Raw genomic sequence first — 14398 nt, forward strand, 5'->3', positions numbered from 1 at the left:
TAGACATTGAGTCTCAGGGTCATTGGGCAGTGCCATTTTGTGCTGTGCTCTCTTGATGCTGCTTGCTCAGAACCACATTTTCCTTGTTCTTTCATCTCGGGAGCATGGAACACTCTACTGCTGGCGGGTCATGTTATATGTGTTAACGTTACCCTTGGTGCCACAGTTACCCGTATTCCATTGCTGAAAATTTCAATTCATCTTATGTTAACTTCTGACCTGCCGAAAAATATCCAGAACATTTAAAATCATGCAGCAGTTGCCATTGTTCAAGGTAAAAACGCTGGTTCAGCTTGAATGTGAAAATATGGCATCGTAATAGAAAACTACATCACAGAGCACCCAATGTGTTTATTTATGACCGCAGTTGCTGCCAGCCAGTCTGCTGATGGGGACATTGAATTTGATCTCAATTTGTGGCAACCCTATGGACGGTGTCATGCCCCTAGAGGCCACTACCAACCAAGGACCACTACCTCTGCTTCAGTTGGCAGCTCAAGCCTCTGCTGCCAGTGGGTATGGGAGGTGGGTTTTTTAAATCATTATTTACTTTCCTTTTTTCTCTCTCAGTGTTTTTTATTTCCCCCAGCTCATGGTTGTAGAGCATGACACATGGAAGTCGCAGTAAAATGTCTACCCAACTTATGAAATAACTTTGCTCAAATGTACCTTGGTGCATCACCTGTCAGACTTGTAATGTGAAGAGGCATATAGTATGGAGATAATAATGTGAAGCAGTAATGCTTATGAAGGTGGAGTGTATTATTAGAAGTTTCATTTGGCAATGGTGTAGTATGCAGTGCATACAGTTCTTGATAGGTCACAATATTTTCAAGGTTTCATAGCATTCTACAGACCGGTCCAGAGCCTTTGCAGATAATTTTCTGCTGCTGTTAAACCTGTGTGTTTCAGTTCTAAATTTTGAATGCTGGTCATGGATTTCATTGATAGATTGAGACCACTTGTGAAGCAAAGATTGCTCCCCGAAGTAGTCCATGTTGTTTTATGGAAAATGGTTGACTGCAAATATTGCACATTGTGCTCTTTTTTAATTGGTAATTTCTCTCCCATTTCATCCCTTTCTCATTTGCTGTACACAGTAAACAAACCACTGTGACAGGTATCCTGGCCATTGATGTACAGTTGTCAATGACTAGGAGGAAAGTTTGCGTCTTTGGAATTCATTCCAGTTTCTTGTTTAATTTGGAAAAATTGAGGTGCACTATTTTGTAAAACATGGTGGACTGAGAAGCTAAAATCGTGGTGTCTATTGGCTTCTTAAATTTTACTTTTTTCATTTTGCAGACACTGCATGAATGAGCTTACTGGCTCGTTTCTTTTTTCACTCCTGGCCTCGTAAAGCTCTTGATGAGCTTGTTAAATGTACGCCAAAATCTTTCATGTTTTCCAGTCTCTGGACTGTCATAGTACAAAGTGAGCACCTTTGAAACAAGCGCCAATGGCACATTGTATCGCACCTCAAGGTGAACTTAGGGACAACATTCACCTTGAGGGCAAGCATGTGCCACTTCAAATTTTAGTGCTTATTTTTGCTGTGCATCTGTGTCTTTGCCTTTTAAACATGTGGGCACAAATTAGGAGAATATGCAAGTCAGCAATACTTTGGTTATACCAATAAATGCTTACTTTGACCATCAGTACTTGAAAATTCCTGTTTCAGGCATTGGTGCTTAATAATGTCAAAATCAGACTTAGTGAATAAGTTAGGCCTATTATTATTATTTAGCATGCATTATGCTTTTGGCTTAGACTCCAGGCAGCATTGATTGTTCTTAGCATTCACAGGCTCATGGGTGCACAGTCTTCACTGGTTTTTTGGTCAGTTGTCTGGAAGTGGTATTTTTCCTCCCATTAGTTTTGTAGTGTTTGCAATGATTTCTTGATAACCAATGTTTTCCATTTATTGTTGCCCTAAAACATGTAGGTGCAGAAGCGTAGCAGTTTGGGCGAATTAGTATGTCATGACTTTTTTAGGCTTGTAGCGCAGCTCAGAAAAAGCAAAAAGGAAGGTGGAAGGGGTAATGAAAGGGAACGGAGAACACTCTGCTCTACCTTCCCTTTCATTACCCCTTCCACCTTCCTTTTTGCTCTTTCTGAGCTGCGCTACATGCCTAAAAAAGTCCTATAGGTACAGGCTGGTGCAAATGCTTTGTTACTTTAGTAGGCCATACCGAATGGTAGAGTACCTCTGTACTTTTGTATTCTGTCTATTCTAAAATTTAATAGCCACAAACAACTGTCATAAGTGTTCCACCATCCCTGCTTGTTTTTCACAATGCTTCTATTATGATGTGCTCTTATAGACCACTTTCACAGTTTATGAATAAATCATTCTTTTTAGTTTTTTAATTTTTAATAAAATGTGTTTTAGTCTGCTAATACAGAGTTCTAACTTCGATAAATAATTTAGAACTCTCTTAATTTGATATTGTATTGCTGCTGCATATAGGTATTAAACATGGCCTGCATGATAACATACAACTTAAAGCTTTGCCCTGTAAACATTTGGTTGGGTGAAATACGTTGATGAACTGTACTGTGAGAACTGCACTGTGATCCTCTGTGTTCCGAAAAATGGATAGCATGACTTTTGAATAGCTTGTGTTATACAGGGTTCTGTTCACTTCACAACACAAATCATTGTTCTGTGCACTTTTCTCCTCCCACCTGTTCTTTCTTTTTTTTTTTTTTTATATCTCTCTTCAGATATATGTCATGCACATCACTACCTGAAATTAATTGCATTTGTACAACACAATTTACAGTGCCTATTTTCATTTCAATGCCTAAATTTAGTTTAAGCAGCTAATTTTGGCATTTAAAACACACTTTTTAGTGCCTACAAGAGTTTGTTTCTTGTTGCAACCATTGATGAGCATGTCTACAAATATTGTAGCAACACTTTATTTTGGAACTAGTAAGCTAAGATTCCTACCACAGCTTATCGCAGGGAACTTCTAATGGATGGGAAAGAAAATAGTTATAGTGATCATTGAACTTATGTGTTCGCCGTCATCTTTATCTTTTGCTACTGTAAAGTTTATTATTGTTATACACAGAGCCTCAAACTAAATTGCACATTCTCAGATGCAGGTGATATGTGGAGACTTCAGTTTTTGTGTATTCTGAACTGCCACAAACCATAACACACAGCTTGCCTATGGCGTGTCCCACACCTCCAAGAACGTTGATATGTTCAGGGTTTTTTGCAGTCATCACTACTTGTGTTTTCAAAGCATTCAAATGATGCCGTGACAGCACATTAGATTTCATTGCCAATTTTTTATTGTTGCCATGTGCACTGCATTCATTTTGCAAGATGAATGACAGATTGATGTGGCTGTGACAACTTGTACAGTATGCGAGCAGCACTCAACATGAGCAGTGCATTGTGGATTTAGTGCGCCATGAGCAGCTCCCATTAAATTTTTTCTCTCTTTCTCGTTGGCAGTGGGCAACCAGCAGTTCAAAGCATGCTTGTGGCTCAGCTGTGGGAGGCTTGGTACTTTGCCACGCTGCATGCAATACCGCTGTCAGGCAGGCAAATCTAGTGTCTCTTCCAGCGAGTGCATTTCGCCATTAACAGACTGTGTCATCCTTGGGCTGTCACACTGGAAGGTTTGGTGACACTGTCTGTACGTTTCATGAACTCTCTTCATTGCATCAAGATATGTAGCCCCTATGGCAGTGCATCAAAAATACATTAATTAATATTAATTTCAGAGTCAGAGCTAACTTTAAATGCCTTTTTGTGATTTCAAATGTTATAAGCGTCCCTGTATTATCTGTTCAGCAAAAAGGCAGGTGATCTTTTTGCTTTGGAAGAGGATTTCTACTTCGTTTAAAGGAGCTATCAAATGCATGAGATCTTGTGAGGCCTTGAAGGGGCAACAGTGTTTTGTTTTGTTACATTTATTATGAACTGTTCTACCCCATCCTATGAAATTGTAATTAGCTCAACCTATAGTAAAGGTAAACTGCATAAAGAGATATATGTTCTTGGACCATCAATGGCTTCATCAATGTTGAAGGCAGTGTTATATATTCAAGATATCAATATGTATTATGTGTCGGCATGATGTGGCTGCTTTACAGGAAAGTGGAGTTGACAGCTGAGGATGTTCCACGATCTCTACTGGAGCTGCTGTGCACTGCTAGCCCCTGTTACAGCTGCAAACAATTTGTGATCCCAGCTGCAGCACTTAGTGTGATCTTCAAGGTGCACCTATCCCGAATGGTTTCACCTTGTGGTGCATTTGTGCGAGGCTCCAAAACAGACATTGAAGTGCCTGTGCAAGCAAATATCTGCTCAACTAGGTGCCTCCCTCACTGAGGTCAGCAGCACATAATATTTCTTGTCTTGGAACATGAACTGTGTGGTCTGCAAAAAAAAAGATATAATAAATTGTGAACATATAGACATCTTACCAGCTGTATTGTGCTTAAAGTAATTCGTGGAACATGCATAAAGCACCATGTTTTCTGTTCTGAACTGCCTACAGAGGACCTTGCAAGGAGGCTAAACTGGTCTTGCTCTCAGTTTCACATGGATGTGGAGAAGACCTATTATAACAGAAGTTATGGAACATTAAACAATTCAGAGGGAACAGAAAGACCACCACCATGGTGATGTTCTTTGTTGTCTGGGTTTGACTGACTGCTTGTCTGCTTTAGTGATAAAAATACCTGTAAAAATACATACAGAATGACTAAAACTGTTGTGCCATGATCATGCATCTGTGCTTCAAAAATGACTTCCGCCATAAGCCACGTCCCACTTCTGCTTGCTACTCTGCATAACTCCAGTATGCCGCTGCAGTCCTTAAAAGAAAAAAGCTTCAAGAAACCATGGACTTCATTGCCAGTGTTCCATCTAAGCAAAGGAGTCCATGATGAGTATGCTGAGTAAAAGCAGCCAAACATTTAAGTAGAAAAGTAATGAGGCACGAAAAATGTTTCATCAAAAATGACCGTGTTACTATTGTGGACGATGATCAAAACAGGAACAAGGTAAAAGCGGGAGGCAACGTTTCGACAAGTGTACTTGTCTTTTTCAAGGCAACATGCCTTGAAAAAGATAAGTCCACTTGTCAAAACGTTCGTACTTACTTCTACCTTGTTCTCGTTTTGCTCATCGTCTTGAATTTCTATCTCCCACCTTCCCTGTGTTACTATTGTGTTTCATTCATTATGTTGAAAAGAGATTGCTTTTTCATAGAAGGGTGAGACAGTTACAGTGCCTGTCTTCAATTTTTATTCCTTCTTCCCCTTTTGTATCCTTCAATGACAAGTTACTACTAATATTTTGATTTTGTTAATAACAGTAGTCGAAACAACAAAGAAATTTTTTCATGTTTTATGCATTATAAACGCCTGCTGAAGTCATAATTGTTGGGAGTGTCAAGATATTTGAAACTTCAGGTTGGGTGCTTCCGTTTCAGCTCGATGAATTTGATCTGCAAGTTTGACATTTGACTGCTTTGAATATTTGGTTATGACAAAATAAATGAAAATAGTACTATTAGAGAAATCCTGTCTGTAAAAATGACTATGCACTTGGTGGCATTTTGCAGCCAACAACTTCAAATGGCTACTGTTAAGCTAGCTTTAAATAGATGCCTCAGCAATTTCTCTTAAGAATGAAAAGTTACATGCTGTAGGAGTCATTACGGCACTATAGGAGTTTTTACTGAGTGAGCTTGTCACCTCTGTCTATGTTTTTTTGTGATAACCACAAGTGATCTAACTAGGTATACCTTGTTTTTGGGTTGCCTCTATATTTGATTACCTTGAAATATAGGGTTTAGCGAAAGCTCATCTGGTTGCCAATGGTCATGACACAGTTTTGTAAACACACAAACACCAACCACAAAAATAGAAGCTAATAGAAAAAAAAATGTTTTGGCTGGAGTTGAAACATCTTTTTTCTTCAAACCCGCGATTTCATACAACTACGCTGGGTGTATAGCCAACAATTAATCACCACAATTCGTCAGTATACATCATCTTTACATGCCGGGTGGCTTCTTTCAACAACTCCATAAGCACTCAAGTCTTAACAATGCCATGTGGGCAGCTGGCTAGCTAATCCCATCCTCTTGGAAGGAAAGTATTATCATCTCCATACTTGAACAAGGTAACAAGGTAACAGCAGATTTGTTGAAGGATGGTGGGCAGATTGTTCTAGAGAAACTGGCCACCCTGTATACGCAATGCCTCATGACTTCGAGCGTACCGGAATCTTGGAAAAACACTAACATAATCCCAATCCATAAGAAAGGGGACGCCAAAGACTTGAAAAATTATAGACCGATCAGCTTACTGTCCGTTGCCTACAAAGTATTTACTAAGGTAATTGCAAATAGAATCAGGAACACCTTGGACTTCCGTCAACCAAAGGACCAGGCAGGATTCCGTAAAGGCTGCTCAACAATAGACCATATTCACACTATCAATCAGGTGATAGAAAAATGTGCGGAATATAACCAACCTTTATATATAGCTTTCATTGATTACGAGAAAGCGGTTGATTCAGTCGAAACCTCAGCAGTCATGGAGGCATTGCGGAATCAGGGTGTAGACGAGCCGTATGTAAAGATACTGAAAGATATCTATAGCGGCTCCACAGCCACCATAGTCCACTATAAAGAAAGCAACAAAATCCCAATAAAGAAAGGCGTCAGGCAGGGAGATACGATCTCTCCAATGCTATTCACAGCGTGTTTACAGGAGGTATTCAGAGACCTGGATTGGGAAGAATTGGGGATAAGAGTTAATGGAGAATACCTTAGTAACTTGCGATTCGCTGATGATATTGCCTTGCTTAGTAACTCAGGGGACCAACTGCAATGCATGCTCACTGACCTGGAGAGGCAAAGCCGAAGGGTGGGTTTAAAAATTAATCTGCAGAAAACTAAAGTAATGTTTAACAGTCTCGGAAGAGAACAGCAGTTTACGATAGGTAGTGAGGCACTGGAAGTGGTAAGGGAATACATCTACTTAGGACAGGTAGTGACTGCGGATCCGGATCATGAGACTGAAATAATCAGGAGAATAAGAATGGGCTGGGGTGCGTTTGGCAGGCATTCTCAGATCATGAACAGCAGATTGCCATTATCCCTCAAGAGGAAGGTATATAACAGCTGTGTCTTACCAGTACTCACGTACGGGGCAGAAACCTGGAGGCTTGCGAAAAGGGTTCTACTTAAATTGAGGACGACGCAACGAGCTATGGAAAGAAGAATGATAGGTGTAACATTAAGGGATAAGAAAAGGGCAGATTAGGTGAGGGAACAAACGCGAGTTAATGATATCTTAGTTGAAATCAAGAAAAAGAAATGGGCGTGGGCAGGACACGTAATGAGGAGGGAAGATAACCGATGGTCATTAGGAGTTACCGAATGGATTCCAAGGGAAGGGAAGCGTAGCAGAGGGCGGCAGAAAGTTAGGTGGGCGGATGAGATTAAGAAGTTGCAGGGACAACATGGCCACAATTAGTACATGACCGGGGTAGTTGGAGAAGTATGGGAGAGGCCTTTGCCCTGCAGTGGGCGTAAGCAGGCTGATGATGATGATGATGATGACTTGAATAAGGCAAGGACCCCCTCATTAGCCAATAGTTATAGGCCAATAGCACTTACAAGCTGTCTTTGCAAACTATTTTAAAAAATGGTGAACCAGTACTTGATCTGTGTTCTAGAAAGCAACAAAATTCTAGACCCCCTTCAATGTGGTTTCAGGGAAGGCATGTCCGCCATAGACCACCTTGTTCGCATTGAGGAATATATTAGAGATGCTTTTAACATAAACAGTTCTTTCTCTCAGTATTTCTAGACCTACAGAAAGCTTACAATGTGACATGGTGCTTTCGAATTAGAGAACTTTCTGTGGAGTGTCCGAGTTAACATGTCAGATACAATTGAAAGCTATCTGTCCAACTGCACATTTTGCCTAAGAGTGGGCAGAGCTTTGTCTAGGTCATTCTTCCAAGAGATGTGTGCCGCAAGGCGGCATGCTTAGTTGCACACTCTTTATTGCAAAAACCAATTCCCTGCATACACTTACTCAATGTACAATTATTTATTCTGTTCATGTTTACGCTGTTCAGATAGACTTCAAATCGTCCAATATTGGCATCTGCGAACGACAAGTGCAGCTAGGAATAAACAAATTGTCCATATGAGCAGATGAAAATAGGCTTAAAATAAACAAGAAAGTAGCTGTGTACTCGTCTCAAAAAAAAGGGCAGGTAAAAATTGCCAGGTATTATGAGCAAGGGAGATCAGCAAACATATATTCCTAGGAATCATTTCAGACTCAAAGCTGACATTTATTCCCCATATTAAATATCTGAAGACAAAACGTCTGAAAACAACGAACCACTTAAAGCTTTGGTTGCGCACAACATGGGGTTATGATCGAAAATGCCTCCTGAACTTGTAAAGAGCCTTGCCTGCTCTCACCTTGACTGTGGTGCTGTATTCTGTGATTCTGCAATGCCAAGTGCAATAAAAATTTTAGACCCTGTTCACAATTTAGGTATCCGCCTCGTAACTGGTGCCTTCAGGACAAGTCCTGTAGAAAGCCTCTATGTAGAATCAAACAAGTGGTCACTACATCTATAGAGGTTATATTCCAGCTTCACATATTATGTTAAAGTACATTTGAATCCTGAACATCTTTGTTATAAAACTGTAAATGATGTGTCCTGTGCCTTACTATTTAATAATCAGCCCACAGCAAGGGAGCCCTTCACACTACATGTGAAGAAGCTGAATGAACAAATGGGTGTCCAACTTCTAGAACATTGTCTAATACCTCCAGCAAAGCTCCTACTGCCATGGCAGTGGCAGCTTGTAGAATGTGACGCATCGTTTATCGAAGTCGCAAAGCACACCCCAGAGGCACACACCGAATGCACTTCCTTGAACTTCAGGCGAGGTACTCATGTCTGGAGTATTACACTGACGCATCAAAGTCACAGGCTAGCATGTCCTTTGCAGAACTCGGAACATCCTTTTCTGAATCTGATGTGCTGCACCCGAAAACGAGCATCTTTACAGCTGAAGCATGTGCAGTACTATCGGTTGTGCAACATAGCGGGAAAATAAATAGGTAGAGCCTCATTCATACGCTTTTAAAGGGGGGGGGAGGGAACGCGAGAAAAACGTACTAACCGGGAAAACGTACGATCCGAAGTAACTGATGCCGGTGTCACACGTACGCTTCCGATCGTGATCGCGGCCGATCCGGATCGGGGGTTGCTACGCGGTCATTTGCGATCGCGATCCTGCAGGATCCGGATCTGGGCGATCGCGATCAGGCCCCTTGATTGCGATCGCAGGCTGACGTCTGCGCCCTCTAGCGCAGTATTCTGAAAACGCCAAAGAAAAGTGAAGCCAGCTCAATAAACAATGTTTAAAAATCTTTTGCCAGCAATAATAAGCTGTAAAATTGAACTATTGTCCAAATTTAACCATATTTTGCAAATCTAAATTTGTAGCTAGTAGATTACGCAGTTCTGAGAGTTTCTGACGATCAGCAGACGATAACTCGATCCGGATCGTTGGACCGTGTAGCAGCGACCATTGTTGATCGAGAAATTTCATCCGGATCAGCCCTGGTCGCGATCTGAAGTGTACGTGTGGCACCGGTATTTAAAAAAAAATTGACAAACTCAACTATTGTTGACAACCACGTAACGCGAAGCGTCGCACGGGTCGTTGCAGCACGAGACTCCGACACGCGTCGTGCTGGTGGGGCTCCGGCGGCCCGAGACGCGTTTTGTCTTTTTTGTATTGCGTGGCGTTTTAAGAGGGCGACGGAAAACCGAAATGGAATCGAGCTGGTGGGCGTCGACGGATGCCGCCGAAGCGAAACGCGATGCCCATATCGCGTCGCCCGCAGCAGGGAACGGCGGCGTTTGGATTATCGCCTACTAAAAGCGTGCAGTACGCTATCAGTGGCACTGCGCACCACGCGCTGTAAAACAGATAGGTGAAGATGCTTATCGCAATAGGTTTGGCTGCGATAGCTTTGAATGCGGCATGCGACGATCCGGGCAGAGATTTGGTGGTAACAGAATTAGAAACTGTGCGCGCCGTCGCTTTTCACGTGAGACAGGCGGCTGTTCGGTTGTTATACTGTTCGCGATCGCGCGCGCCTCGCGCCTTGTTCGCATGGGATCTAGCGGCCGGAAAACGCATGCCATTGCAGTCGGCAGCAGGGAACGGGTCGCGTTTCGGTTATCTCCTATTAAAAGCGTGCGCTATACGCTTCCGACGGCAGCACGCGCTGTGAAACAGATAGGCGAAGATGTTTATCGGTGATAGCTGTGAATGCCGCGTGCGACGACTCTGGTGAGGTTTGCTGGTACCGAAATGTGAAACTGAGTGCGCGCCGGCGTTTTCACGTGAGACGGGCGGGCAAGTATTGCGGTGAAGCTGCCGCAGTTGGCAGCTATATACTGTTCTCGATCGCCCGTACGCGTCGTGCATCTTCTTGTTTACATGGCATCTAGCGGTCGGAAAACGTATCATACGATCGCAGTTTGGCGACGTGCTGAACGTTGGTGCCGAAAAATCTAGTTTTCTGGGAACGTATGAACCAGTAAACAATGAGTGTAACTCTATTTGGTAATTCTTTGTGTTCTCGATTGCGAACGTTGGCGCCGGGACAACATACGTAACGGGAACATATGAACGAGGTTCTATTGTATACAAAAAGCCATTACATTCACCGACTCTCGAAGTGTTGTGGATCTTTAAACTCTGATTTTGCTGAACGCGTAGAAGTACTTTTTGCGGCGAAGTATTTCTGAAATAGTCCAACTTCAAATTCATTTCTCGATAGTCCAACTTCAAATTCATTTCTCGACTTCGATAAAAAAGAGGCCCTCTTTTTCGGCCAACGACTGCATGGCGTGGAGGGCATAAACGGGAACGCCAGCTCGTGTATAATATAGTACTTGGTCACGGCTGGCCTGCCGTATCATTGGTCTGCGGGTTTGCATGTTCTTTTCTTTTTTGTAAAAGTAAAAATGCTGTACTAAATTTTCTTTATTCACTTCTGTGCACAGCATCCATGTCTAGTCAGCATGTCACAATATGCTGGGTTCCTGGGCACATAGTAGCAGTAGTAGAAATAGAGGCATCGAGGGCAATATGTTGGCTGACAAAACCGCCACATCAGTAGCAACAAAAGCCAGCAACTCTGTATCTTTCCCTGCCATAGACTTGAAGCCTTTCTTATGGAAGATGCTGGCAGCGCTCATGGGGCACTGAAATACCTACTAAGCTGCATGTTATTAAGCCACAGTTAGGAAACTGGTCACCCATAACGAAAACACAACGAACTGAGATCATCATTGTGTCGACCAAGAATCGGGCAAGCACACACTTGTGCCAGCTGACCAGCGATAACCTCCCTATCTATGGTAAATGCGGTGCAATGTTCACTGTCCTACACGCAACTAGAGTGTCATAAAGTAGCTCAAAGAAAAACACTTTTTACCATACTGTCAGCAAATTCCACTTCATCCAGCAGTGTTCCTTGGCGATGACCCACATTTTGCTAGCAAATATCCCAACTTTTTAAATGATCCTTCATTTACTACACGTTATACACACGTGATACATGGCACAGCCTTTTATCGGAGGCTGCTGCGATTGTATTTGTAGCATTTAGAGCATGTGCTTCCCTGCCCTTGCATCAGTGCTATCTTTATATTCTTACATTTTAATCTTGCACTCACTTTGCAACATATATTTAATGTTTATAGCTCACCTCGCATGTCATAGTTTTAATACATATACAGTATATTTTATGCATTTTACAGTGACTACTTTAGGACACTATACAGGCAAGTTACATCTACACCATTTGTCATTGAATGCACCATCGAATACCTCATACCCATTCCTGGTGCTCTTTTTGGTCATTATTGGCCCTTGTGCCATAAAACCCCATACATCATCAGCATGCAACCAAAGATATTTAAAGCTTACTTCAAGCTTTGTCGTCAGCCTTATATTTCATTCCAGCAGTCCAAAATCCTGGAGGGTGAAGAGTGCTTCACTATACACCGCTGGAGTCCCAGTAATATAGTGAGATGCATAGTGCACAGCCCAGAGCCAACTTAAGATGAAGTTTTAGCTGGAGGTTTCTTATTTAAATATATGGGAATGGAGAAGTCATTTTATATCGATTTGGTAAGATTTGTTAATGAGATTTGCTACATTTAGGCTGTCAGTTTTTTAAATTTAATAAAATTGTGTAATATTAGAAAATTTCAAAAAGTGAGGCTGAAGTTTACAACTCTAACTCGGCAATTAAAAATAATACCAGAAATCTTCCAGCTGCATCTAATAATAAATCTACAGCAAGCAAAATATATCTATTATACGCCACTGTGAAATATAACACAATTATGTAATACTTTTGAAAAACCTTCATAAACATTGTAACACGTTCACATAAGCTGTAAGTTCATATATTTAATTTTACAGCATTAGATTCTCTAACAGATGCAATTTACATAACTGTGATATCTGTTTATGGTGCAGAGTTACAGATTTGTAAACTTCATGCTTCAATGTTATTTATTTTTTAACTTTCTGATGCTTGGCAATGTGTGTAAAAATTTCCAGGCCCTAAATCAAAATTCTGCTTTCTACAGTCACTAGAATTAAAATTTCTCTGAAATGCAATAAACTTCATTCAAATCGTTCAATGGATTGTTTCATAAAAGCATTTCAGCATTTTGCATGTATTTGAATAGGCAGCCTCAGAGTTGGCCTCAAGCTAAAGATTCCTCTTAAATGCATGCCATTTCAGCTCTAGACTTCTGACAAAGGGCATACATTTATTGCTTGCATTGCGCAGCTCACATTAAAGAGATGCTAAAGTGAAATTCTATTTTTCATATATGTTGTAGACAATGTAATATAGGTCACTGAATCACAGTTTTGCCATGTATTTATAGAAAGCAAAAATAAAGCAGGCGCACATGGTGACCCGATGACTTCATCACTGTTTATGTGAACTGCTGCGCACCACAAGTTAGAAACATGCATGCACTTATTTAGTTGACACTCATTTTTATTGGTTCTGCCAAAATTTGTTGCACCCTGGACCTTAAGTGGTGCCATGAATTCACTCGCCAGGATGAGAATTTGAAACCAGGTAATGATAGCCTGGGGAGCATAGCACAGAGGAATGGGAACGTGCACATTATTCTGCTTTCATGCGTACTGGAGCAGAGTCATTTGCAAGCTGGTGTCCTTTATGGCCTCCAGAAACAACACATCTGCAAAAGCTATCTACTATCTGAAAACTTCATACAAGGAAAGATTGATAAGCTGAGTGTGCAGCAGTATCTTGTGTGCTTTTGTCTGCCTCCATTTAGGGAGGCACTAAGCTGGCCAAGCCATCATATCCAGGCCAAATTGAATGAATCGTGCAGCTTTGGCAACTTTTATATTCACCTTCAGTCCCCCAGAATACCTCACTCGTTATTTATAGATTACATCAGAAGCACAGGAACTTCATATTGCCGCTCTTTTATATGAAGTTTTTCAAGAAATATGCAAAATTAGCCTAAACTTGCCAATTGTGAAGTAAAAGACTGAAAGCAAATACACATGTGATCTTGCAACTGCATTGTTGGCAACTGTATTTTTGACTTTTAAAAGCTGCCCATGTTTGTGATGCATAAATGCTTTGTGCATCATTGTGCACACATTTATGATGTATTACTACCACAATTGTGTAAAAATTGTTGACTCATTGTGCTAGATGTTGACTGTAAAAAAGCATTGTGATACTGTATTACAATAAAGCTAGTGTTATATATTGGATACGTGTCCATTCTCCCATCCCACACCCTGCCACCACCTTCAAGAAGGCACATTTTGTTCAATAGCTCCAGAGCTGTGCTTGTGTTTAGACAAAGCATAGACACCTGTTGAAATTTATATTTAAGAAACAAAAATACACATGGACAACATACCATATTTTTGCAAATATCACCCCATTGTGTCATTATGGACAAGTTGGATGAGATGCAAGAGCAGCATCAGCAAAGCCAGCAAATCGGAGATTACCCACCCCTTCTGGCATCAACACAATAAACCTACGGACTCATCAAAAGTGCCGTGAACTTGTCCGGATATAGCATATACTAGGCATTGCCATGCTGCCCAAGCCAAGGTCAGCGTGAGAGGTTAAAATGGCCTGCATTCATGGCTAAACGACCCCTCACATTATATGCTCCTCTCCAACATATGGGAAGCTAGCTCCCTTCTCACTAGCAGGTCCATGACAATATTTTTACCTGATCCCTTCGAAGTCTTGAAGTCATTCCCTAAATAATAGCCAT

At 41.3% G+C, this 14398-nt stretch overlaps 1 protein-coding gene and 1 long non-coding RNA gene across 3 annotated transcripts in view; one reads left to right on the forward strand and one right to left on the reverse strand.

The window, feature by feature from the left end:
- The window catches only part of Lrr47 (Leucine-rich repeat 47), a 31257-nt gene extending 25419 nt beyond the window's left edge, over nucleotides 1-5838 (forward strand). Inside the window, exons 6-8 of one of the 2 annotated variants that reach the window (XR_012830038.1) lie at nucleotides 368-525; nucleotides 3473-3656; nucleotides 4117-4205. Coding sequence is in view for 1 of the 2 variants with exons in the window: in XM_075701959.1 (XP_075558074.1) it covers nucleotides 368-525; nucleotides 4117-4354 (396 nt within the window). In the remaining variant the exon portion in view is untranslated. Of the gene's footprint in view, nucleotides 1-367; nucleotides 526-3472; nucleotides 3657-4116; nucleotides 4356-4523 lie in introns of those variants that run through there. The other variant, XM_075701959.1, reaches the window with a different exon arrangement.
- LOC142590116 (uncharacterized) lies at nucleotides 4283-9441 on the reverse strand. Its single transcript, XR_012830041.1, has 3 exons — nucleotides 9198-9441; nucleotides 8484-8511; nucleotides 4283-4402 (listed from the first exon to the last, which is right to left on the reverse strand). It is a non-coding gene; the product is annotated as an uncharacterized LOC142590116 (long non-coding RNA).
- Between the last annotated feature and the right edge of the window lie 4957 nt (nucleotides 9442-14398).

Source organism: Dermacentor variabilis, chromosome 1, assembly GCF_050947875.1.
Source record: "Dermacentor variabilis isolate Ectoservices chromosome 1, ASM5094787v1, whole genome shotgun sequence".
Classification (NCBI taxonomy): domain Eukaryota; kingdom Metazoa; phylum Arthropoda; class Arachnida; order Ixodida; family Ixodidae; genus Dermacentor; species Dermacentor variabilis.